The following is a 26,207-nucleotide window of genomic DNA, read 5'->3' on the forward strand; positions in this document are numbered from 1 at the left end:
ATGCATACCATTACAATGCATACCTACACTATCCAACACTTACCCTACTGTTGCACCCCCTGGAGTTAGAATAGTAATTTTTACCCCTACACTATCCAATACTGATCCATACATGCAATGTAATGGTATGCGTTGTAATGGTGTGCGTTGTAATGGTGTGCGTTGTAAATGTAGTATGCGTTGTAGTGGAATGCGTTGTAAAGGTAGTTTTAAAGAATTAGTTGTAAAGGCATGCATTGTAATGGAATGCGTTGTAATGGATGTTGCGGTGTAAAAAATACGTTGTAAAGGTATGCGTTGTAAAAGTATGCATTGTAACGACATACATCCTTCCCAGGGAGGGAGTACCAGGTCTGTTTGGTGATGTGGGAGAACTATCACCGCATGCAGTTGTACTGTGGATGTGATGAATGGTGCCCAGGGCAAGGTTGGCTGTACGGAGTTGGGGCAATGGGGTGTTGGATGGGAGACGTCCATGTTCGTCTTTGGGGCTTGGGTTGTGGAGTGCCTCCTGAGTGTGGCTGAGGAGTATGAAGGTGATCCTGCAGTTGACAGTGAGCCTATTGTAGATATCTCAGGTGGACAGTTGTTCCTGCGTAGAGTGCGTTGCTGTAGTTGAACCGGCTGGTGTCGTTGACCTGGGTGACTGTCTGTCTTGACTAGGAGTGGATCTATCAGAAGATCCATTGCAGCATGCGGAGGGACTTGCAGCATGATGTAGAGATAGTGTTGAGTTGCATGGTTATTGTGAGCGAGGAGTGTACAATGAGCACCTGCTTGCGTGTGTGGCCACTGTGTGCTTTTCGCTGCCCAGGCCTGTGTGACACAAGGAGTTGTCCCAGCCGTAAGGGGACATTCCTCAGATGATGAGCTTAGTCTTGTCCAAGTTCAGCCTCATGTGGCTGATGTTCACCCATTTGTCAACTCACCTCATGCCTTCTTGAAGGTTGCATCTGGGAGTGGCTGGGTCTTTGGTGAGGGTGAGGAGCAGCTGGGTGTCAATGGCATAGGACATGATGATGAGGTCGTGTGCCATTGTTATGGTGGAGAGGGGTGTCATGGAGACATTGTAGATTGTCATGCTGAGATATGAGCCCTGGGGCATGGGCCCGATTATCCCAGTGTACTACATGTTGAAGGGGGGAGGCGGACTCCCTGGGCCTTGCTGGTGAGGTACTTGGCGATTTCATCCTGGGCCTTCCTCTGGATCCAGTGTTGGAGATGTGTGATCTGACCGTGTGGTACCACATGGTATAGAATGCCGTTGAGAGGTCGATGGGGTGAGGGTGGGGTGAGGGTGGTGGTCTCTCCATTGTTGAGCAGGGTCCAAGACGTCATTGGTGGTGGTAATGAGGGCTGTTGCAGTGGGGTGATTACTGTGGAAGATGGACTGGGGCGGGTTGCCTGGAGATGTTTGCTTTGAGGGAGATGGTCAGTTGCTCGTTGACTGTCTTCTTGATGACATTTGCCGGGTAGGGAAGCAGGGTGATATTCCAGGAGATCCTGCGGTACTACCGTCCATTGTGAAAGAAAGGCCTGGGTCTCTGCCTGCCTCCAGCTCACATGGAAAGTGGCATACTCAAAGGAGACATTCATGACATGCCGGAGGTGGGCTTCAAGGATGGGGTATGCTGTGATTGAGATGTTGTGTGGGAAAGGTCCTGAAGGAGAGGCAGAGTGGATGGTGTACATGAGCCGTGTGGTGTCTTTGCTACCGACGGGAGTCCAGGACCTGAGGGGGAGGTATGTCCTGTGGATAATATCGCTGTCTGCCTCTGTGTGGTGAGGCTATTGTGTACGTCCATGAGCTTGGAGTGGTAGAAGGTTTCAAGGGATCCCCTTAGTCTTGCAAGGATGGGATGTATTTTGTATGGAGAGCTGGGGTTAGATAGTTCACTCACAATGCCAATGAGGTCATTCATGTTGTGTGTGTTGGTGCCTAGGTCATACCTGAAGGTTGTCCTCTTATCCGTGCTGATGATATGGTAATGTCTGTGTGTTGCAGATTTCAGGGCTGAAAGGTAACTGAAGGTTGTTTGTTTGCAAGGTTTGCACAAGAGTCCGGCTTAACCTGTATGAGTCCAGTAGGTCTGCCTTGTCCCTGGTAGCTTAACTGTTGTTTTGCTTCACAGTAAAGTCCGCCAATGCTGGCAAGAGTGTTGGATCAGTCGCTGATCCCGTGTGTGCGTTTGCAGGGTGTGGCGGTGTCGTTGGTTGGAGTGAGGGTGCCACACAGCTCGTTTGTGTTGACTTAGGTCAACCATCTTTGGTGGATCTGTAGCGGAGTGTGGTGCAGTGTGTTGCTTGTCGGACAACTTGATGCAAATGTTGATATACCAATGAAGGATGGTGGTGTGGTTGTCCTCCAGCCAGAAGTTGCTGTCCCCCTGCCACATGTAGTGTGTGTAGGTGAGGGCCTGCGTGCTGATGTAGTTGTTGATGGCTTTGTGGAATTGTCGATGTAGGCCTGGAGATATGTAGATGAGTGTTAGTCTGAGGCTTGTCAGGGGGTTGGTGTGAAACCTGAAGTGCAGGTGCTTGACAATGCTAAGTGTGTCCTTGGTGTTGTTTGTGACTCTGAGGGTGTACTTGTGAATGAATTGCAATTCATCCTCCTGGATTGTTGGTGCGGTCCCCGATGGTGATCTTGTATCTGTCTGTGATGGCAATGTGGAAGTTGTGTGCTGAGGATGCGTTCAACCAGGTTACTGTAATGAAGGCGATGTGTGGGGCTGTTGTATTGATGAGGTAACAGAGTCCAATGGCGTGCTGGTGGATGGAGCGGGTGTGGAGTAGGAGGCACATGACCTGGTTATACAGACATGGTCTATTAGGCAGGCCAGAGCATTGTTGTCAGTAGGAGTTGCACACACAGCGTGCAAAGCTGTTGTTTGTGCGCTTAGGGGTTGCCTGATAGCAGGTGGTTGATTGTCTGGTGTTAATTGTTTGGAAGGTGGCTGGAGGAGAGTCTGTTGTGTTACGTGGGTCATGCAAGGACCAGAGGGTCTTGCACTGTGCACGTTGCAGGCGCTGACGGTCCTGCCTTTGGCACGGAGGTGACCCAACAGTGGCACAGACAAGCTGCTGCATGCATTAAGAATGGGTGGAGGGAGGGAGGAGCATCTGGGAGGCGTTTGTGTTGCAAAAACAGGGCATTCGGTGGGGCGGCGTTGCAGGGGAGGCAGCAGCAGGAATGAGTGAACACCTGACGGCAGACGGGGTGAGACACCAGACAAAAACTAGCACACAAAGACAAGGAGGTCTTAAAAGCACAATGTAAAAGGTGTATGGAAAGGATGGAGTGTCTGGTTACTCATGGGTCAAATGAAAGAAAATGGATGAACAATCACCAAAACTGGCGGGCACAGGACCAGGCACCAAAAGGCCAAGCTGCAAACAGGACACACAGCCTCAGCAGGTGTTGCCTACCCGTTGTGGGTAGCAACCTGCACTAATACATACACAACCATGCACAATAGGGATCATAAGCCATTATAGAGTGCATGCATGCTGCCACAGTAAACATACTCCCATATGCACAATCTTTATCAATTATGCCATAGATGGCGCATGCAAAGTGGCAAGAGATCTGCGTTGATTGTGATGAGGCACATTGTACTGTGGTGAACACATTTTCTACACAAACGGATCAAGTATGTGTTGATGCCATGCTGCTTTAGCCAATGTCCACGGCAAGTGCCATTGCTCTGAAGAAAATAACAGTCATGCAATGAGTTTACGTGTACTACTGGTGAAACAATCTGCAAAGGACTGCCTGGGACTGTCAGGTCCTTGAATCCTCAGAATCGTGCGATGCTCAAAGTGGTCCATCTCCCAATAGCCTCTTGGTCTGAGTAGAAATGACAGACTCAAACGGGTGTTCAGGCGAGGGAAGGAAAGGAAGGGAACAGCAGGGAGGGAGATCTGAAACAAAGGTAAATAAGCATAAGGATTCAACCCTTCTTGTCACAGAGTCACAGAATACCTCACGACCTATACTGTAACAGTTACACCTATAAAGGAAAACAACAGCCACTGTATCCTAGTTGGGATCACGATAATGAAAGTGATACTAGATCTGAAGATCGAACAAGGACATTATTACACACTTAAAAAGAAGGCTGTTCCATACATTTACATGTATTTATGCAGCAGTTATGAACATACCCAAAAAAGTCTTTACTGCCAAGTAACTTAGAAATGTGAGCTTACTCCTGAAGGAACTCTACAAGCCCCTGCTGTGAAAACAAAGATGAACAATTCACATGGTTTCATAGCACATGGAAAGGTGATGAAACACCATAACACACCAAAGATGATGATGTACGAGTTGCTAAAGAACTGGCCAATATTATGATCCTATTCCAAGGATTGTGCAACTAGCACAGGGTTCACAGAAGACACATAAAAGGTAGCAGAGTATTGCAGCTATATGAAGGGGGCATAACGGTCTGCAGGCTGCTTCAATGCAATTAGAGCCATGCGGTAATCCAGAAAGTTACAGTGTATGAATAAGGCTCTAATATATAGAAATTCAAATGTGCTGCAGTGCAACTCACAAAAAGCTAACAATCTGTAGTTACCCCTGGAAATCAGTTAGGGTCAAGACTGGAAATTACACATCCCCCTCAAGAGCCTTAAGAAGCTCATCCAACGAGCTAGGTAATTAGGTGAACACAAGGAAGCCCTACAAGAGACAGTAATGGCCTCGTCCAACTGGGCTTTGAAATGCCAAACAGAACTAGCTGCTGGTCCGGAGCTCAACAGAGAGTAATGAGGAGCGATGGCACAAAACCACCCCTACCGTGACCAGGATATGCAGCACGCCACAAGAGTATCCTGGGATTAACGGCACCCGACTGGTGCCACGTAAGTGTTAACATTTGCTACAGCCCAACGTAGTGACGTCCTCAGCGCAACGTTCTTGGCATCATGTGAATAGAAAGTCAAAATCAACTTACAGAGAAGGCTTGCATAGCAGTGTTCTCCACCGGCCCCTGAGGAATTGACGTGACAGTGACATGACATACTGGAACACGAGGCAATGCAGCCATACGAACAGACTCACAGGACAGTTGACAGACCATGTGGGACATACGCTGGCCCACAACTTCACAACATGGTTGTTGGAAATCCAAATGTGCTGGCACACAAGATTAAGTGGATGAGCCAAACACATCCTGCTGCACACATCGAGGCTGCAATTCCCCATAGAGCTTGTGGGTGTGATGTCCCACACAATGTCATGCCGTGGTATCCGCAATGTGTCAGGGGCAAGGTTTACACACATTGATGCCTTCACCAGAGTCCACACTCCACTACAGATGCCTGTCAAGAAGGGTGACTGTCCTGTCATGGTAGTGGTGCAACATGTCATTTGATCCATGGTGATGAGACATGTTTGGATGGTACTACAACATGCACAGAAACAGTTCCCACACATTCCCAAACCATACCAACCCCAAAAAGCCTGTTTGGATCTCTTACCCGAACTGACATTGACACATGTCTGTGCATGAAACGCTGATTCGGCCCACGTTGCAATCATCATGAGGAATAGCAGGAGGACTAAGATGACATGAACAGACAACAGGCACAGCAACCTGGGAATGACAGACACACAAGGGGTCACAGGTAAAAATCTTTGCGAAAGACATGGGCATGTACAAAACAGGAACAATGTAGGACACACGCAAATTTCAAGCTAAGTCATTGCGCATTACTGTGTGGCATGACATCAGCACTTGCGTGACACATCAGAACACACATCTAAATTACTTTGCATATAGTCAACTTAGGGGACACATAGGGGACAAATAGTAGGCCCTGAATGCATCCTGGGGGTCATGGATACTGAGATTTGAGTGTGTGCTACAGGTGCCCTGCAAAAGTCAGTTGGGCAAAAAAATACAATGTTGCAAAATGATTGTAGAGCTGAAGCTCAAATTTTTAACGATGCAAATGCGTGTCAGACCTGGATGTTTAAAGGGATTGGAGGAAACGTATGATGTGAACGAATATGACCTATCACTCTGTACTCCTCAAACCGAAAGCCCCTCATCAGCATTGATTTAAGGCAGCAAGAACCCCTGAGAGGGCACTTGCCTGCACAACATTGGAGTGGACCACACTGCTGCTGTCTCTGCATCCTCTGGCATTTCATGACTCGTACTATGGAGAGGGCCCCAGCTTTCACTGAGGAGGAAAGCAAGGCCCTGCTGGATAGCCTCCTACCACAGTACAGCAAGCTGTATGGGAGACCAGGGGAGCAGGTGAGTGCTGACTCCACTACCTTTGACTGTGCACCTGTTGTGTGAGTGTCACAACAGGCATTGTGTATTGGTGGGACAGACATACAATGTGGTTTTGAGTGAGTCCCAGGGGGTGTACATGGGTGTCTCTCTTATGCAGAGCATGATGTAGTTCATGTGTGTTCACTCCTCTCTTGCATTGTGCTTATTGTGACATTCACTGCATAGTGAATGACACATTCAGCCGTGCCAGAGCTTGGAGGCTTTATTCCCAAATGTCCTGAGCTGGAACAGTATTCCCCCCGGAGTGACAGGTGACTGTACTCACAGATGTTTATGACTTGAGGGGACCTGTGGTGAGATTGTCCAAATGATGTGTTTAACCTCATGGACATTGAAGTGTGTAAATGTGCCTTGTCATCAGGGTGAGTGTGTATGTGATGTGTTGCACCACTGCTGCATGGCGTATGCAGCAGCTCTAGCCATCTGATGTGACAAGTAAGCAGTGCTGTGTGCCTGACTTGCAAAGCTAGCATGACACCTGTGACACCCCATTATCAAGTGGCACATGTGCAAAGTGATGGTTGTGTTCGCTGTTGTCAGTGAAAGGCGAGTGATCTGTGCCAGGGTGTGTCTGTCTGGTCTGCTGAGGGTTCTACAGTGAAGTGGGATATGTGACTGTTTGGCACGTGCTGTCCCACACCCTGCAGTTGCATGTGTTGCCCATTGTGTGCCATGATCAGTGAGTGTGTTGCACCCGTTACGCCATCTGTTGCCTTTCAATGTCATGTTGTGCATTGGGGCTTGCCCACAGGCCAGATTCACATGGACAATGATGCTAGTCCTGTCAGCATCCTATACCCTGTTCACATTATCAATGGTGTGCAAGTGTGTGCCTCTGGGACATGGAGCAGTTGTAGTGATGTTGTTTCACTTTGTCTTCCTGACAGGTAACTGCCTACGAGAAGGGGGAAATCTGGATGGACATTGTCAGGGCTGTCATGTCTGCGGGGGGCCATCGCCGGCAGCTGCGCAACGTGCAGAACAGGTGGCAAGACATCCGGTGCTAGGCCCGGCGTATCGCCCGGGTCCAGCTGAAGCTGGAACCTCCACGCCGGCATGGCGGCAGCCGTCACCTCACCCCCCACATGCTCCAGATCCTGGCGGTCGTGTTTCCAGACCTCGATAGGCAGTTGCAGGAGAGACAGCAGCAAGGAGGGGGTAGGTACATGGCTGTTTGTTGTGTTGTGTGTCACTTGCTTTTTGAGGTGCTCTGAAGCCTGGCTACACTCCCACAGTTGTGGTGTCTGGTCAGACAAGTTATATGTGCAGTGTGTTTTCGGTTCCCTATAGTCACCTGGTGCTCATTTTCATCCCTTCCCCTCCTTAACATGTGTCCCCTGGTCTGTGTGTAATCACATTTGCACATGTTCATCTAGGGTGCAAGAAAATAAGATTGCACATTGATTTCCACATCATGTGGGAGCGTCGTCTGTGACATGTATTGGGACCTTGCCAGTGCCATGACCTGTGCACTGTGTTTGGGCTTCATATTTGTTTGCACTGATGATGAGTCTCAACATAGGCGTGTGAGGTTTCCACTGCACACCCTTACAGCATGCATGACCCATGTTGTGTTCTCAGACATGATGTACATCAGTAGAAGATATGCATAGTGCCATGATGGTTACTCATGTTACAGTCAGCTCATTCCACACCCACGGATCACTGTGCCCACTACAGTCCCCTGAGACACCCTGTCCTCCTAATCATGTGGCATCCAACACTGTACCCATTCTATGTGGGTTCAGCATGGGTCTGCCTCTGTGGCATTGGTCCCTGGCAGAGTTTGTATTTTTCCTGTGTCTGATACATGTGTCCACTGGACAGGGATACAAGATTTGGCAGTGCCTGTGTGCCTATTCACAACAATCTGTTGATGGTTGTTTGTCACAAATATGTATTGCCAGCCCCACAAGGTGAGCTTGAGTTACTTTTGGAATTGTTGCTGCACAGTTTTTGTTACCCTGATTCAGAGATCTCACTTCTTGAGCTGTATTAATCACATTGACTGAGGGATGGGGGTGTTTGTGCAGGAGAGGTCTACATGGGCCTTCCTTATTTAGCCTGACCTGTGCATGAGAATTGGCTGAACATCGATTCACCATGCACTGCCCCTGTGAGGGTGGCCAGTGATTTCAGTTGGGGATTGGCAGCCTATGTCATTTTGTTCCAAACATGATTCAGGCTCATACATTTTTGCCACATGTATGTAGTTCAGACGCAACGCTGTTTTGTCTTAGTGTGCACACTTCTGTGTTGACATTTTCCCTGGGGATAACGGTGTGTCCACAATGCAGCAATGATTTTGTTCATCACAATTTCTGGCCCAATTGGTTAAGCATTGTCCAGAGTTGGGACATGTGTGCCCCTCCACATGACAGCAAGTAGATTTTATGTGGAAGCAACTGTGTCATCAGGGAATGGATGCCCATGTGAGGACTTACATATTTCAAGTTGTGTCACATAAATGATTGTACCTTGGCACTCACAACACTTGTAAAAGTTGTTCATGTTTAGAATGTGTTAATCTGACGAATTGTGTAAAGGACACTTATGTGCTTACATGATAGTTGTCTCACAAGGTATTGCACACAAAATGACATTTGCACTTTTTTTTAAAGAAGCTGGCACCTTTTCAAAGAGCGATACAAAAGGGGATGATGGAGGGAGCGTTTGAGCAAATCAAACACTCACCCCCAGTCAACTGATCTGGGTTTAATCCATCACCATTCTTTAGCTCACTCCGCCACCCCAGTTCAGACATGGCCATATGAAAATCAGTCTGACCCTGTGCCTCATGGGAACAGTCCAGCCCGAACTACCAAGCCATGTCTTCCCTGGACCGAAAACAAGCATCCTGGGACCGGTTTTGGATTCATAATCCTCATCAGCCAGGCTATCTTGAATCGAGTGGCAAAGTGAGCAAGGGACTCACGTCGGAGCATACCCTGCCAACTTAGGGCGAACAAAGCGATACAAATGGGGATGATGGATGGAGCGTTTGAGCAAATCAAACACTCACCCCCAGTCAACTGATCTGGGTTTAATCCATCACCATTATGTAGCTCACTCCGCCACCCCAGTTTAGGCATGGCCATATGCAAATCAGTCTGACCCTGTGCCTCATGGGAACAGTCCAGCCCGAACTGCCAAGCAATGTCTTCCCTGGACCGGAAATAAGCATCCTGGGACCGGTTTCGGATTCATAATCCTCATCAGCCAGGCCATCTTGAATCCAGTGGCAAAGTGAGCAAGGTATTCACGTCCGAGCATACCCTGCCAACTTAGGGCGAACAGAGCGATACAAAAGGGGATGATGGATGGAGCGTTTGAGCAAATCAAACACTCACCCGCAGTCAACTGATCTGGGTTTAATCCATCACCATTCTTTAGCTCACTCCGCCACCCCAGTTCAGACATGGCCATTTGCAAATCAGTCTGACTCTGTGCCTCATGGGTACAGTCCAGCCCAAACTGCCAAGCCATGTCTTCCCTGGACCGGGAACAAGCATCCTGGGACCGGTTTCGGATTCATAATCCTCATCAGGCAGGCTATCTTGAATCCAGTGGCAAAGTGAGCAAGGGACTCACGTCTGAGCATACCCTGCCAACTTAGGGCGAACAAAGCGATACAAAGGGGATGATGGACGGAGCGTTTGAGCAAATCAAACACTCACCCCCAGTCAACTGATCTAGGTTTAATCCATCACCATTCTTTAGCTCACTCCGCCACCCCAGTTCAGACATGGCCATATGCAAATCAGTCTGACCCTGTGCCTCATGGGAACAGTCCAGCCCGAACTGCCAAGCCATGTCTTCCCTGGACTGGAAACAAGCATCCTGGGACCGGTTTTGGATTCATAATCCTCAGCAGCAAGGCTATCTTGAATCCAGTGGCAAAGTGAGCAAGGGACTCACGTCTGAGCATACCCTGCCAACCTAGGGCGAACAAAGCGATACAAAAGTGGATGATGGACGGAACGTTTGAGCAAATCAAACACTCACCCCCAGTCAACTGATCTGGGTTTAATCCATCACCATTTTTTAGCTCACTCCGCCACCCCAGTTCAGACATGGCCATATGCAAATCAGTCTGAACCTGTGCCTCATGGGAACAGTCCAGCCCGAAATGCCAAGCCATGTCTTCCCTGGACCGGTAACAAGCATCCTGGGACCGGTTTCGGATTCATAATCCTCATCAGCCAGGCTATCTTGAATCCAGTGGCAAAGTGAGCAAGGGACTCACGTCTGAGGATACCCTGCCAATTTAGGGCGAACAAAGCGATACAAAAGGGGATGATGGCCGGAGCGTTTGAGCAAATCAAACACTCACCCCCAGTCAACTGATCTGGGTTTAATCCATAACCATTCTTTAGCTCACTCCGCCACCCCAGTTCAGACATGGCCATATGCAAATCAGTCTGACCCTGTGCCTCATGGGCACAGTCCAGCCTGAACTGCCAAGCCATGTCTTCCCTGGACCGGAAACAAGCATCCTGGGACCAGTTTCGGATTCATAATCCTCATCAGCCAGGCTATCTTGAATCGAGTGGCAAAGTGAGCAAGGGACTCACGTCTGAGCATACCCTGCCAACTTAGGGCGAACAAAGCGATACAAAAGGGGATGATGGACGGAGCGTTTGAGCAAATCAAACATTCACCCCAGTCAACTGATCTGGGTTTAATTCATCACCATTCTTTAGCTCACTCCGCCACCCAAGTTCAGACATGGCCATATGTAAATCAGTCTGACCCTGTGCCACATGGGAACAGTCCAACCCGAACTGCCAAGCCATTTCTTCCCTGGACCGGAAACAAGAATCCTGGGACCGGTTTCGGATTCATAATCCTCATCAGCCAGGCTATCTGGAATCCAGTGGATTAAACCCAGATCAGTTGACTGGGGGTGAGTGCTTGTATTGACAACGGTCCGTCCATCATTTCCTTTGGTTTTTCTTTGTTCGCCATAAGTTGGCAGGGTATGCTCAGACGTGAGTCCCTTGCTCACTTTGCCACTGGATTCAAGCAAGCCGGGCTGAAGACGGCTGAAATGCCAGAAACCGGTCCTCTCTAGCTTGTTTCCAGTCCAGGGAAGGCATGGCTTAGCAGTTCAGAATGGACTGTACCCATGAGGCACAGGGTCAGACTGATTTGCATATAGCCATGTCTGAACTGGGGTGGCAGTGGGCTAAAGAACGGTGATGGATTAAACCCAGATCAACTGACTGGGGGTGATTGCTTGTATTGTCAACGCTCCGTCCATCATTTCCTTTGGTTTTTCTTTGTTCGCCATAAGCTGGCAGGGTATTCTCAGACGTGAGTCCCTTGCTCACTTTGCCACTGGATTCAAGCAAGCCGGGCTGAAGACGGCTGAAATGCCAGAAACCGGTCCTCGGTAGCTTGTTTCCAGTCCAGGGAAGGCATGGCTTGGCAGTTCGGGCTGGACTGTACCCATGAGGCACAGGGTCAGACTGATTTGCATATGGCCATGTCTGAATTGGGGTGGCAGAGTGGGCTAAAGAACAGTTATGGATTAAACCCAGATCAATTGACTGGGGGTGAGTGCTTGTATTGTCAACGCTCCGTTCAATATTTCCTTTGGTTTTTCTTTGTTCGCCATAAGTTGGCAGGGTATGCTCAGACATGAGTCCCTTGCTCACTTTGCCACTGGATTCAAGCAAGCCGGGCTGAAGACGGCTGAAATGTCAGAAACCGGTCCTTGGTAGCCTGTTTCCGGTCCAGGGAAGGCATGGCTTGGCAGTTCGGGCTGGACTGTACCCATGAGGCACAGAGTCAGACTGATTTACATATGGCCATGTCTGAACTGGGGTGGCAGAGTGGGCTAAAGAACGGTGATGGATTAAACCCAGATCATTTGACTGGGGGTGAGTGCTTGTATTGTCAATGCTCCGTCCATCTTATCCTTTGGTTTTTCTTTGTTCGCCATAAGTTGGCAGGGTATGCTCAGACGTGAGTCCCTTGCTCACTTTGCCACTGGATTCAAGCAAGCCGGGCTGAAGACGGCAGAAATGCCAGAAACCGGTCCTCGGTAGCTTATTTCCGGTCTAGGGAAGGCATGGCTTGGCAGTTCGGGCTGGACTGTACCCATGAGGCACAGAGTCAGACTGATTTGCATATGGCCATGTATGAACTGGGGTGGCAGAGTGGGCTAAAGAACGGTGATGGATTAAACCCAGATCAGTTGACTGGGGGTGAGTGCTTGTATTGTCAACGCTCCGTCCATCATTTCCTTTGGTTTTTCTTTGTTCGCCATAAGTTGGGAGGGTATGCTCAAATGTGAGTCCCTTGCTCACTTTGCCACTGGATTCAAGCAAGCCGGGCTGAAGACGGATGAAATGCCAGAAACCGGTCCTTAGTAGCTTGTTTCCGGTCCAGGGAAGGCATGGCTTGGCAGTTCAGGCTGGACTGTACACATGAGGCACAGTTTCAGACTTATTTGTATATGGCCATGTCTGAACTGGGGTGGCAGAGTGGGCTAAAGAACGGTGATGGATTAAACCCAGATCAATTGACTCGGGGTGAGTGCTTGTATTGTCAATGCTCCGTCCATCATTTCCTTTGGTTTTTCTTTGTTCGACATAAGTTGGCAGGGTATGCTCAGACGTGAGTCCCTTGCTCACTTTGCCCCTGTATTCAAGCAAGCCGGGCTGAAGATGGCTGAAATGCCAGAAACCGGTCCTCGGTGGCTTGTTTCCGGTCCAGGGAAGGCATGGCTTGGCAGTTCGGGCTGGACTGTTCCCATGAGGCACAGGTTCAGACTGATTTGCATATGGCCATGTCTGAACTGGGGTGGCAGAGTGGGCTAAAGAACGGTGATGGATTAAACCCAGATCAGTTGACTGGGGGTGAGTGCTTGTATTGTCAACGCTCCGTCCATCATTTCCTTTGGTTTTACCTTTTCAAAGAGGCCAGTGTTAGTGATTAATGGTGCGCCTTGATCTCCATATACATGTCCCCACAGTGGTCTTGAAACTCCTTTGTTGTCAATTGTACAAACTAATGAGTGTCAAGACATCGAGACCTCCGTTGCACCATGTATATGGCACATCTGCAACGCCATTTGTTTCTAACAGTGTTTTATCTTAAAGGGTGCCAGCTGTTTCAATGAATGTGTAAATGTTGTTTGTGTACATTTCATTGTGAGACATCTTTCATGCAGGCACATACGTGTTCCCTTCACAAGATGGCGAATTAACACATTCAATACATGTTGATTGTGTCAAGTATGGTGAGTCCCAAGATGCCAACATTTAGTTACATATATTTTATGCCAAATGTACTTACAGGGCTCGGAGTGTGGTGTCACCTTGGGGAGTGAGGTGGGTTAGATTGCCCTGAGGCATCACTTCATTGTATTGATCTGCTCTCCTGTAAACAAACACTAGCTTCTCTGTGTATTTCTCATTCAAGTTGTGGCCTGGTGTGTTCTTTGGATCATTGTGTCCAAGTAGCATTGTGTCTATACCAACTGGGCAGTACAAGGCTCAAATATGTGCAGAGATATCTGGCTGTTACTCATGATGCATGCCATGATTTCCAGTGTGACCTACTGATTTTGTGCTATTGTGTCAGATGTGTACAGGTGACTGATGCATTTCTGTTTCTTCTCCTTGCACACAGCATCATCAACAGAGACAGGAGGAGGCAGCTGCACGGACCTGGAGGAGGGACCCAGCCACAGTGCCACCAGCGCTGAGGAGTCGGAGGGAGCCTGTAGCAGGAAGGGTGAGGGAGTCAGACTGCGGACCTGTTGGAAGGCGACACATCCTACCACGCAGACGGATCCATTTGTGACTCCCAGGAGGAGAGGGAATCGCCGCAACACCTGGCAGCATCACTGTGTCTGTCCCCGCCTCCTCCAGAACCATTTCCACCCTCCCAGTTGCTCCGGTCCCTTCTGTCCGTTCAGCTCCCCATGTCTCTTTCGGCCCGGCACTGCACCCCCTGCCCTGTCTCCCCTGCTGCCCTCAGTGCGGAGTCTGTGGACTTACTCCGCCAGAATCAGGTTGGTCAGACATGAATGCTGAATGTCCTCCATGGCCACACTCAAATCCTAACACAGTTGTTGTCGTTCATGGAGGGCATGTCAGCTAAAATGTCTGACCAACGTCGGGTAATGCAGTCCATGGACTCCTCACTGACGGCAGCAGTTTCCCTCCTGCAGCAGTCCGCCCCCACCTCCTTCGGACCCATCCACACTCCCCACTCCCAAACCTGTCCAACACACACGCAGGAAGACACCATCACGCACCACAACAGACCCAGAGAGCACACCCCTACAAAAGTCGAAGCGCACACCTCCTGGCATGCAAACTCAGCGGCCCGTAGACACACTCAAGGGGATAGGGTATAGACCACATACACGCAGCCATAGTCACAGTGTGCAACCCTCACAGCCCTCTACCTCCATTCCAATTGTGTCTTCGGGTGTAGGGGTTGGGCTGGCCGAACTGGCTGCAGTGTACAGTGCTGAGTATGAGTCAACCTTCGGTGCTGCACACTGCACTGAGGAGGATGTGTCCGCCCCCGCACCCACCCCACCTACCCTTACCACTCCTGACCCTGCGGTGCCTGGTCCCCATGATGCCCCCCAAGGGTCCACATCCCATTAACAGATCCATGTGCAGGCGAGTTGGGGTAGACGGCCTAACCAACGTCACCCTAGTAGGACCATTGTCTGGACTGGTCATTGGCCTTATTTGAGCAGAGACTAATTTTTGCACTTCTTTTTTGTTCATGCTGAATAAAGCCTTTTCTTTTACGTTCAGGGGCGGAACACAGGCCCCCACAGCCCCTGCAGTGCACTGCTCACTAGGGGGCCTCTCCGTGGTCATGCTAGTCCAGCACTTACTAGATACTTCGCTGCTACCTCTGTTTAATAAATTAAACGGTGCACGGTGCGCATGCCTCCGCGTCTGCACAGAGACTGGTTAACATTGTCATGCGCATCCTGCTATGACAAGTAATGATTTAATATATTATTAAAAATAAATTAAATATCAATACCAATAAAACATTAATTGAAATTAATAAACAATTTAATATTATGTAATAATTAATTAGAAATACAAATAAATATTAGTTATACAAAATTAATTACCTATTCATAATTATTTAACAACTAATTAATTTTCAATAACAAAAACTAATTAATAATGAAAATTAATACCAATTAATAATTAACAGTAAATTATCAATACACAAAAAGTATTTTTAATATGTAAATAATTACAATTACATTACTTCCCACCCTATTCACATATAAACCCACAACAGAAAATAAATTAATAAAATTATCATAATTATCAAATAATTAATTAATACAAAATAATTAGCAATTAATAGAAATTAGTTACCAATTAAAAATTAATTAACAGTAAATTCAAAATTAATCCCAATAAATAAATACAATTATTTAATTAATTACAATTTAATTACTTCCCATCCTATTCCCCTATAAACCCACAACCCGCTACGAAAAATAAATTAATACAATTATCATAATTATCAAATATTTAATTAATACAAAATAATTAGCAATTAATAGAAATTAATTACAATTAAAAATTATTTAACAATAAATTCAAAATGAATACAAATACATAAATAAAAATATGTAATTAACTAAAATTAAATTACTTCCCACCCTATTCCCTATAAACCCACAACCCATTACAGAACTAAAAAGCAAAATTTAATTAAAAATAAATAATAATTGCTAAAAAATAATATTTAATTTAATACAATTAAATAACTTCCCACCCTATTCCCCTATAAACCCACAACCCGCTACACAATTAAATTTCGCAAAAATTAAATAACAGAAATTCATTACTTAAAATAAATTAAACATACATTACAAACAATAAAATACACTTTTCACACATATACTAACATACAAAACACTTTAAAACATTCAATATTATAAAGCATTCGATATATTTAATGCCTATATTTAATACTTAGGTATTTTGACTTCGATATTTTGACAATCGATATAATTTACCTTCAATTCGATATTTTTAACGACTATATTGTATCCATTCGATATTTTGTCCAGTCTATATTTTTACTTCGATATTATGTCCATTCTATTATTTGGAATCGATATTATGACTGTTTACCGGGGCAAAGTGGTAGGTGGTGGGCCGCCAGGAGGGCCCCTTCATGTGGTTTGCAGGGGGCCCCCACAAGTTTTGTTACATCACGGTTTACGTTCAACACTATTGCTTTTCAGGTACTTGATGTTGGTGATGAGGGCCATGGAGTTGGTGTCATGATAATGTTTTGGGGTTCTGAAAGATGATTTTGGTTGATGTGCCATGCTTAAAACTCACTGTGCTTGTGTTTTGAGTATGTACAAATGCCTTCATGGACACATTCACCCTTTTTACCAGTATGCATGTGTGTTATCACAGCCTAACCCTATGTTGGGAATTGTTATGCAGGGTATTTGGGCACATGACTCACAATTTTGTGCACTGTATCTAAGGGGATTCAATCCTATTCCTTCCATGAGAGACTACATCTTGGTGGTCTGACCACCACCTGGACATTCATATCAGCCCTGGGATGTACGTGGCAGTGTGTGTTCCCTTTCGCTCTCTTCGTTTGGTGGGTTGGTACATGACTATACACTATTGTGTCAGGATGGTAGGGTGTGTATTTTGCCTGACGCCTCCATGGGTGGGTATGCATGTGGAATTTGACTTCACACCCACATGTGGTGTGTCACACAGTGTGTGACTGTAATCCATCCTCCAGGGAGTGGGACACTGCTATAAGTGATGTGTTGCTCTGGCACTATCATTATAGTCACAAGTTAGGGATGTGCACATACCCCCATGTAGTTGTGGTATGCTGATGATGATGTACCCCCCATACTGTTGGGCACTGCTGGGAGTCCTGTGGACCCACCACTCATCTGTCTGGGCACTGCTGGGAGTCATATCCACCTACCCCCATACAGTTGGGCACTGCTGGGTGTAATATCAACCCACCGGATACTGTTGGGCTTTGCTGGGAGTCATATCCACCCACCCCCATACTGTTGAGCACAGCTGGGAGTCATATCCACCCACCCCCATACTGCTTGGCACTGCTGGGAGTCAAATCCACCCACCCCTATACTGTTGGGCACTACTGGGAGTCCTGTGCACCCACCCCTCATCTGTCTAGGCACTGCTAGGAGTCATATCCACCCACCCCCATACTGTTGGGCACTGCTGGGAGTCATATCTACCCACCCCCATACTGTTGGGCACTGCTGGGAGTCATATCCACCCACCCCCATACTGTTGGGCACTGCCGGGAGTCCTGTGCACCCACCCCCATACTGTTGGGCACTGCTGGGAGTCATATCCACCCACCCCCATACTGTTGGGCACTGCTGGGAGTCATATCCACCCACCCCCATACTGTTGGGCACTGCTAGGAGTCCTGTGCACCCACCCCCATACTGTTGGGCACTGCTGGGAGTCCTGTGCACCCACGCCTCATCTGTCTGGGCGCTGCTGGGAGTCATATCCACCCACCCCTCATCTGTCTGGGCACTTCTGGGAGTCATATGCACCCACCCCCATACTGTTGGCCACATGGGGTTGATGGTGTGTGTGTGCCTCATATCACTATTGTCATGGTACCATACGCGAGTGCGTGAAACGCACCGCACCTCAACATTCATGGCGTGTGTGCGCATCGTATCACTATTGTAATGGTGCAATACGCGAGCGTGTGAAACGCACCGTACCACAATATTAATGGCGTGTGCGCGCATCGTATCACTTTTGTCATGGTTCCATACATGAGCGCGTAAAACGCACCGTACCCCAACATTTCTGGCGTGTGTGGGCATTGTATCACTATTGCAATGGTGCTATACGCGTGCATATAAGATGCACAATACAAGTACACTTCCGTTGTAGTGGTACGTTGTGCTCACCATATGCGCCGTCGTTTGTTTCTGTGCACCAGGTCGTAGGCGTACAGGACTGGGATGACACGGACTATGGGGTTCATGGCATGTATGTCGCGTACCAGGGATGGGGTTCAGGCCGGACTCTGCTTTTACGGACGTTTTGAGCTCTCGTAGAAAAAGGGTTGTACGGAGTGTCTCAGCAACGAATCGTACTTGCTGGGCCGGAAACTGCTGCTTCTTTATGTATGGACATTGCGTAATGCCTCTTCCGGATACAAATCGTACGTATATTTCAGTCGTATGGTTTTTGGTACGATTCGTATAGAGATCTGCGTTGGATCCAAATCGTACTTCATCGTACGTACGGAGACGTTTCAGGGTACGAATCGTACGGAAATATGCTCCATACGGCTATTTTTAAGAGATTTTACTGAATCGGAATCGGCCCCTGTGTGGATGGCTATGGTCTGACGACAGCAGAGGCTACTCCATCTCTGCCATGGTCAAACTCCTCCGGCTGCCCGATGGAGTAAGGCCTATCGTAAGTTTGGCTGTTTGTACAACAACCAAATTTAGACGGGTATACTAACAGCCATTTTTCAATACCCATCACTGCGAGGAAAACCTGACGGAAAGGGGCACTGAAAGGTGCTCAGTGCTCCCCCTCACCATGGGAGGAAATTTGATACATACGTCATAGTTACAGTGCATTGACAGGATCCGCCATGACAGTGGTTCCTGACAATGCTTCAAATGTATTCTGCACCAGCAGACATTTCAAAATTTGGCAGATGGGCCATCCGTTAGAGCGACTGAGTAACTTACTCCATTGCCTTGGCAGAGGACGGGCCGTCTGACAAATATTAAATCAGGCCCTAAATTTCGGTTTGAGAAAGTTAAATAATTTTTCCAATTCTTTTCTGAATCTAAACTGGATGTTCATCAACAAGTTTGTGTCAGCCGTGTCTAATAAAACATAATTCATTAGAAGATCCCAACGTATTTGACCTCATTGGCTTAGTTCTATCAGCAAAACTGAAAGCTGGGATTGTAGAACTGCACAAGCTGTGAAGGGATGATGCCCATGCTATGATGGTGTAATGTCCAAGTGTGATAGGGACGACGTGCAAGCTCATAGCTTTATCACACAAAAGGAAAAAATAAATCCCCCATAAGTTCAAGCTGCAAAACTATGGCATGATTCAGCTTCAGAGCTTTGACACAGGAGATACCAAATATCTAAATGCAAAATAAAATGGTGTTGGATTCGTTTTATTACTAGTTTGTCACCTGCGGAACATTATATTCAATTGTGTGCGTGCATATATCATTGATTCAAATGTAATTACCAGTATATCACCATTTGGTTATTACATTTATTTCAGTGTTTTTAAATAATTAGTGTATTTTATATCAAATAATACTGTTCATCAGACTTTTAGTATTTTTGCACTGTCCACGCATTTTGATAATTATTTGCTAAGGTTTTGGAGCTATGTTAGAACATACACTAAACCTACCTAAATATGAGGTCGCCACTATGTGATTTAAACTTATGTTTATGAATGATTGTATTTGTATGGAAGCGAACATATAATTGTGGATTAAAAACATTTATCAAAATGGCTGTATGTCACACAGTATATAACTGATGGGGCGGTCTATGCTATCAAACTTGCATTATATCCAATACATGCTAAGGAATAGGTGGGATTATTGAAAAGATATCATTTTTTGTAATAACTATTTTGTTCCTTTCAACAGAGCCTGCAGATTTGGTGAGCAGACATGGGTGACTGGAGCTTCCTGGGAGAATTCCTGGAAGAAGTACAGAAAAATTCCACAGTGATTGGGAAGGTCTGGCTGACCATCCTCTTCATCTTCCGAATGCTTGTGTTGGGGACAGCAGCTGAGTCTTCTTGGGGAGATGAACAGTCTGACTTTCTGTGTGATACTACCCAGCCAGGTTGTGAAAATGTCTGCTATGACAAAGCTTTTCCAATATCCCATATCCGCTTCTGGGTCCTGCAAATCATCTTTGTGTCCACCCCATCACTCCTATACATGGGGCATGCAATGCACACCGTCCGCATGGAGGAGAAGAAAAAACTAAGAGAACACGAGGAGAGGGCAAAGTTGGAAATCAGTGATAACTCTTCCTACCATCAGCGGGAGTATCCAGTGGAAAAAGCTGAATTATCCTACAGCGATGAGTTGAGTGGAAAAATTAAGCTTCAAGGTTGCCTACTCAACACTTATGTATTCAGTATCTTGATACGGACTGTGATGGAAGTGGCCTTCATTGTCGGACAATACATGCTTTATGGGATATTTCTGGACACTTTGTATGTCTGTCAACGTAGTCCATGCCCCCATCCTGTAAATTGCTTTGTCTCTAGACCCACAGAGAAGAATGTGTTCATCGTCTTCATGCTGGCCGTGGCAGTGCTGTCGCTTCTCTTGAGCCTGGCTGAGCTCTGCCACCTTGCATGGAAAAAATCCAGGAAAAAGTTGCCGGGCTCCGACAAAGCCATACCGCCAGCAACCAGGACCAAGTTACCGACAGACAACCTCCATCAAACGAATGTGAGGCCTCGGAGCTGCACCCCACCTCCAGATTTTAATCAGTGCTTGAACAGTGCAAATGGAAAATACATCAACCCATTTCCCAATAAACTGGAATCCCAGCAGAACACAGTCAACAGTGCTGCGGAATGGGTCCAAAAGCAGGAGGACATTGGAGATGGTCGATTTGTTCAAATAAATTATACGCCAAGCGCTCCAGAGAAGAGCAAGACCGTACCACTCGCTACTGCCAAAATCTACTTTAATGACAACCGTAGGCTCAGTAAATCTAGTCGTACCAGCAGTAGGGCGAAATCGGATGATCTGGCAGTGTGACCTGCCTCAGGAGCTGGCATTACAATCTTTCTGCAAAGCCCCCCAATACCACTATTTCTCCCTTTTACCTTTGTCTTTTTCACAACTCATAAAAATATGATCAACATATGACTTTACTCTAAGCAATTACTTTTATACTATAGAACAGGCCCGCTTTTTTTTTGTAACCTCATTTTAACATTGTGGTTCCCGCACTGTGACTTATAATTGATTAATCTGGTGCGAGAGGCGACCTCCTCACAGTCCTCTAGCAACATCCATGAAGTTCCAACTAGTGGGTTTGAGAAACCCTTTTGTAGAGATAGAGCCTTCCGTATGACTACTCTTCACTTTCAACCAAAACAGCTACTGCCACAGCGAGATGGGTTTAAAACAATTTCCATTAGTTGTCCAGATAAAATGCTGTGCACTTTTTCAATATGTATCTCTCTCTCAGCTTTAGGACTTTCGCCGTCAACGTACTGTGATGCTAACTTATTGCACTATTGAACACCAAACTGTATCATCAGCCAATGCAGTTATTGAGAACAATATATGATTTGGTATAAAGTGTTACATAAACATTGAGACAAGTTATAGTCTTAACTATTTTCACTACTCTGGTTCAAAGGTCAATGTAATGACTTTTATTTCTTTAATCAACCAACTCAACTATTCAATAAATCTGCATTACGCCACACTCCAACAAACCAGCATCAATATTGCTCAGGTACATACCTTTACCAGTCCTTCCTCTCTTGCTGACCCCCCAGAGGCTCTGATGTTGCTTTGTTTGACTGAGGCTCTAACACAGACTCCAACACAGGCTTCAGCACAGGTTTTCATAGGTTTTTCCAACCCACCAAGCTAAATGCACTGAAAGTCCATTACTTGATGTCTGATACTTGAATAATTATTACTCTAGATAAAAATGTTCAGTGACTTTTATATGAGTATTACCAGAACAATGGATGAGTTACATATCCTAACCAATTGCATTAAATAAAGAGTGAATCAAATAGATTAATTATCATTGATAGAACTGACCATTATTTATCATGCTTTGCATTTGGCTAAGTGTTCACTCTGTGGATTCGCATCATCTGCCCTGCAGTTAGTGCATGGTTTCTTGATGACTTTAGAACTGTTGGACTGCTTTGCTTGAAGATTGGAAATCACAGCGATGTATCCCTTTAAAGATAATGATCGTAGATTAAAATAGTATGGCTACATAAATTTACCTCCTATGCTTGCTCTTATTTCCTTATTTAGTAAAATAAGTTGATAGCTTTGCCTGATAGTCTGTCTCATCACACGTATGGTACCCAAGAATTGAAATAAGTATCCAACAGTAAGTGAGATTTTCTCAGAGGTGATTCCAAATAAAGTTTTTCTTTATTAGCCTGGGCAAGGGCAATAGCAAAGTCCAGGATACTGATGAAAGATAAGTGGGAAGAGGGAATCGCACATGCAGTGATTTTGTAAAAAGGGGATTTAACATCCATCACTGACATGTAATACAGCCTGCATATTATCTGCTACCTCATCGGTAAACAAATGAATTCTGAGACTAGCAAAGTCTGTATAAATTTTCCTGTTTCAAAGGAGACGATTACTTTGGTGGATAATTAGATCAAATATATTCAAATGATCTATGAAAGCAATATTTACTGCAACAGGAATGTGGAATATTATTAAATTGCCAATACCAAAATATGAAAGTGGTGTCATAAACCAAGAAAAGGAAAATGAAGTGTTATGTGTTCATGCATAAAAATATAGGAAAAAACCTTTGCAGCAGGTCCAATAATTCCTAAAAAGTTTGACCTGAAATCTGCAAGCTAAAACACAAAACAATATTTGCATTTTACATGGGAAAGGGAGTGAACCACAAAGTGGAGTGAACCATTACCACAACTGATGATGACTTGTTTATTTGTGTAAAATATCTATTTTACAAATGTAGTATATATCTATGTGTTCATGTATAACAATTTTGGGAAAATAAGTTTGCAGCAATGCTTTCTAAGAGATTTGGACATGAAATCTACAGGCACAAAAATGTTGAATTGTGCAAACACCAAACTATTTGAAAACATGGAGAAGGTGGGGTTTGGAGTTAACACATCGGGAAAGTTTGACATCCTGATTTGATGCATAATGGTTGCCTGTTCTTTATGTCAAATAATAATATGGTTATGTTTGGTGGTTGGAGAATGGGGTGTAGTGACCATCTTTCAAGAATTTCAATACAAAGGATGATATTTGTTCTTCCTTGGAATACAGAAATTCTCTGAAAAACAATGGTAGTCTCTTTATATTACATTCCGAACTGTGACACAAGAAATTCTGTGCTCATAAAGAGATCATATTTTCTAATACAACTTAAATAGCATGAACACCCATAATGTGTATATATGCACATCAAGAGTTGTTATTATTTTTATTTATTGTAATTGTAATTGTAATAAAAGAGGTGAAAAAACTCCTGACTAGGTGGAACACCCTGCCCTTAAACATCTACGGCAGGGTGAATTTAATTAAAATGATAATCCTGCCAAAAGTAACGTTGCTCTTCAACTCCATTCCCTTAATCTTTAACAAAAAAGATATTCTCAACCTGCAAGGAAGGATAGGCTCTTTTATTTGGGCTAAAAAATCTCCCAGAATAGCCTGGAAGAAGTTGAGGAGAGTATTAAAACTTGGTGGTTTGGCACTTCCAGACTTACTTTTCTATTGCTATGCCTTCCAATTTAAAAATTTTAGACTTCTAGCCAATAAACAGGACTTTACCTCACATGGCAGACTTTTTCAGGCTATGTTATTAGACCCTCCACATAGTGCAGATTTCTTTTTGTTTAAGTTTGGTGACCAAACATTTTTTTAAAAAATTCGCATGAAACTGTTAAGGGCTACCCTAGATAATTGGCAACAGGTCCGTAAAATATTAGGTATTCCTTATTACCACTCTCAAGCCCCAATTTGGGACTGCCACGGCACCCCGGAGTGCTTAATGGATCAATTAGCTCTTCCATTGAGGAGAGCCGGTCTTGCGAAATGGGGGGACCTCTGTAATGCCTCGACACTATTAAGTTGGGAATCTCTAGTGAGTTTAACCGGGGGTACCCTCACGAGGTTCAAGTTTTACCAACTGTCTGCCTGGTGGGGGAGTCAAAAGTGGAATACAGAAGAGGAGAGCCCTCTGTTGGAATTAATAAGCAGCAATATGGGAAGGAAGGGTGAGACTGCGGTATGGTATAAAATTTTAGTGGGAAGTAAGGATAACCTCCAAACAGAAATTATCAAATTATGGGAGACTACCATAGTTCAGAACTCAGATAATTTAATGAAAGCTTGAATAGATTCCTTTACAATGTCTCAAAATACCATAAAACCTTCAAACTTGAGAAGAAATCACCTATTTACAATGTACAGGGCTTATTGGACTCCGGCGAAACTTTCTAAAATGTCAACAGTACAATATACTTGTCCTAGATGTAAGCTTCCTGAAGCTAATGACACTCACATGTTTCTTGAATGTCCTGAAATAGTTAACTACTGGAGACAAGTGTGTTGTTTCTTGGAAGAGGTACTGTTATTTCCATTCATATGTACCCCCAGATTAGTCTTCTTTGGTCTTCAATCTGATTATGACATTAACAGTTATATATCACAGTTTATCTTTTATGTGGTTGTCATCGCCAGAAGAGAGATCTGTAAAGGGTGGAAGTCGGAACTTCCCCCAAAATTTTCAGAATGTCTTAAAAACATCATGGCGCTGAGTAAATTTGATACACTTTGTGGAGGGGCAAAGTCTGTTAAATTGTGTTCTGCGTTAAAAATCTGGAGGGAAAAATAATATCTAATAGTCCAATGATTATGCCAGAGGTTAAGTGGTCCGGTCCTCCCAATGTAGCAAGAAACATCGCAAAAGGGAGTTGGATGGGAAATAACCCTACCTCTGGGCAATCTTCACTGGCTATCCACAAACATCAGGGCTGGAAAGGAAGGTTTGTGTCAGTGGCTTGAAGAATGCCTATTTAGAGCTAACATCTACTGGTGGCATATATGAGGACAACAAAAAATTAAATTAAAAAAAAAAGAGTTGTTATTATTATCCAGACTTAAAAGTAATTATTTCATTGACCTTAGGGAGATCTACGACATTGGTGTGGTTTGAACCTAAGACCTGCAAAATTGTACAATATGTCCACAGGAGGATATTAAACTACTGAGCTATATTATTATATTGAATTTATTTCAGTAGCATTCTCAGTGTGCTTTCTCGCCCATTGCAAAGAGGTAACCTTTGGGTACATGGAGACTGACTTGGAGAATTAGAACTGGTGTGACTGAAAGACAATATAAACAGTTGATGAGAACATTTAAGAATGAAATGATGGGAACATGGCAAAGTGGACAAAACATAGTCACTTGAATCGAAGCTCTGGCCCATCCAGTGAAGTATGTGTCAAAATTCAACAATTAAAAGCATTGACGAGAGGTGGGTTGACAACCTGCAATAAAGACAACACCTCTCATAACTTATCATGGTGTCGGAAGACGGTAAGCCACATGATTACGAAATTGCAGAGATGCACCTTCTATCTCTCCCCTCTCCTGCTGTCAGGGCCTTGCCTAAGGAGGACTGGATCGTGGGGCAGCCGCTGTGCAGTATGAACGAACATCCGAGGTGGTAGTGGAAGTAAAGTCACGTCATCAAGGGCAATGATGAGAGGCTTTGTCTGGATAAACCAGACAAAACCTCTCATCAACCAGGAGGAGGGAGAAATAGGAAACCAACAAAGCCCGAGTTTGACCTGACTGAATTCTTGAGTTCAGCTCGTCCCCAGCAAGAAACCAAGATCATGATTAAAACGTGTAGCTTCCCCCTGCCACCCAGTGTTAGAACTGCTAAAATTCTTTTTGGTTCCTCAGGAGCAATATACTCAAGCTCAACTGCACTGAGTGTCAAAGTGGCTAGATGGGGGGAAGGAAATTAGGGTCGGTACTGTGGGGAGGGAGACCTGGAATGAGACAATGTCCTTGATTAACTTTCCTTTCGTGCTTCTTAA

At 45.4% G+C, this 26,207-nt stretch overlaps 1 protein-coding gene across 2 annotated transcripts in view; it reads left to right on the plus strand.

Annotated features, from left to right (window-relative positions):
* GJA5 (gap junction protein alpha 5) overlaps positions 1-22,372 on the plus strand; it is a 230,827-nt gene extending 208,455 nt beyond the window's left edge. For both annotated transcript variants that reach the window (XM_086935490.1, XM_086935491.1), the window contains exon 2: positions 20,017-22,372. In XM_086935490.1, the coding sequence (XP_086791616.1) occupies positions 20,041-21,153 (1,113 nt within the window). In that variant the 5' untranslated portion in view covers positions 20,017-20,040 and the 3' untranslated portion in view covers positions 21,154-22,372. The remainder of the gene's footprint in view (positions 1-20,016) is intronic.
* The last annotated feature ends 3,835 nt before the right edge of the window (positions 22,373-26,207 follow it).

This window comes from Lissotriton vulgaris, chromosome 8, assembly GCF_964263255.1.
Source record: "Lissotriton vulgaris chromosome 8, aLisVul1.2, whole genome shotgun sequence".
Taxonomy (NCBI): domain Eukaryota; kingdom Metazoa; phylum Chordata; class Amphibia; order Caudata; family Salamandridae; genus Lissotriton; species Lissotriton vulgaris.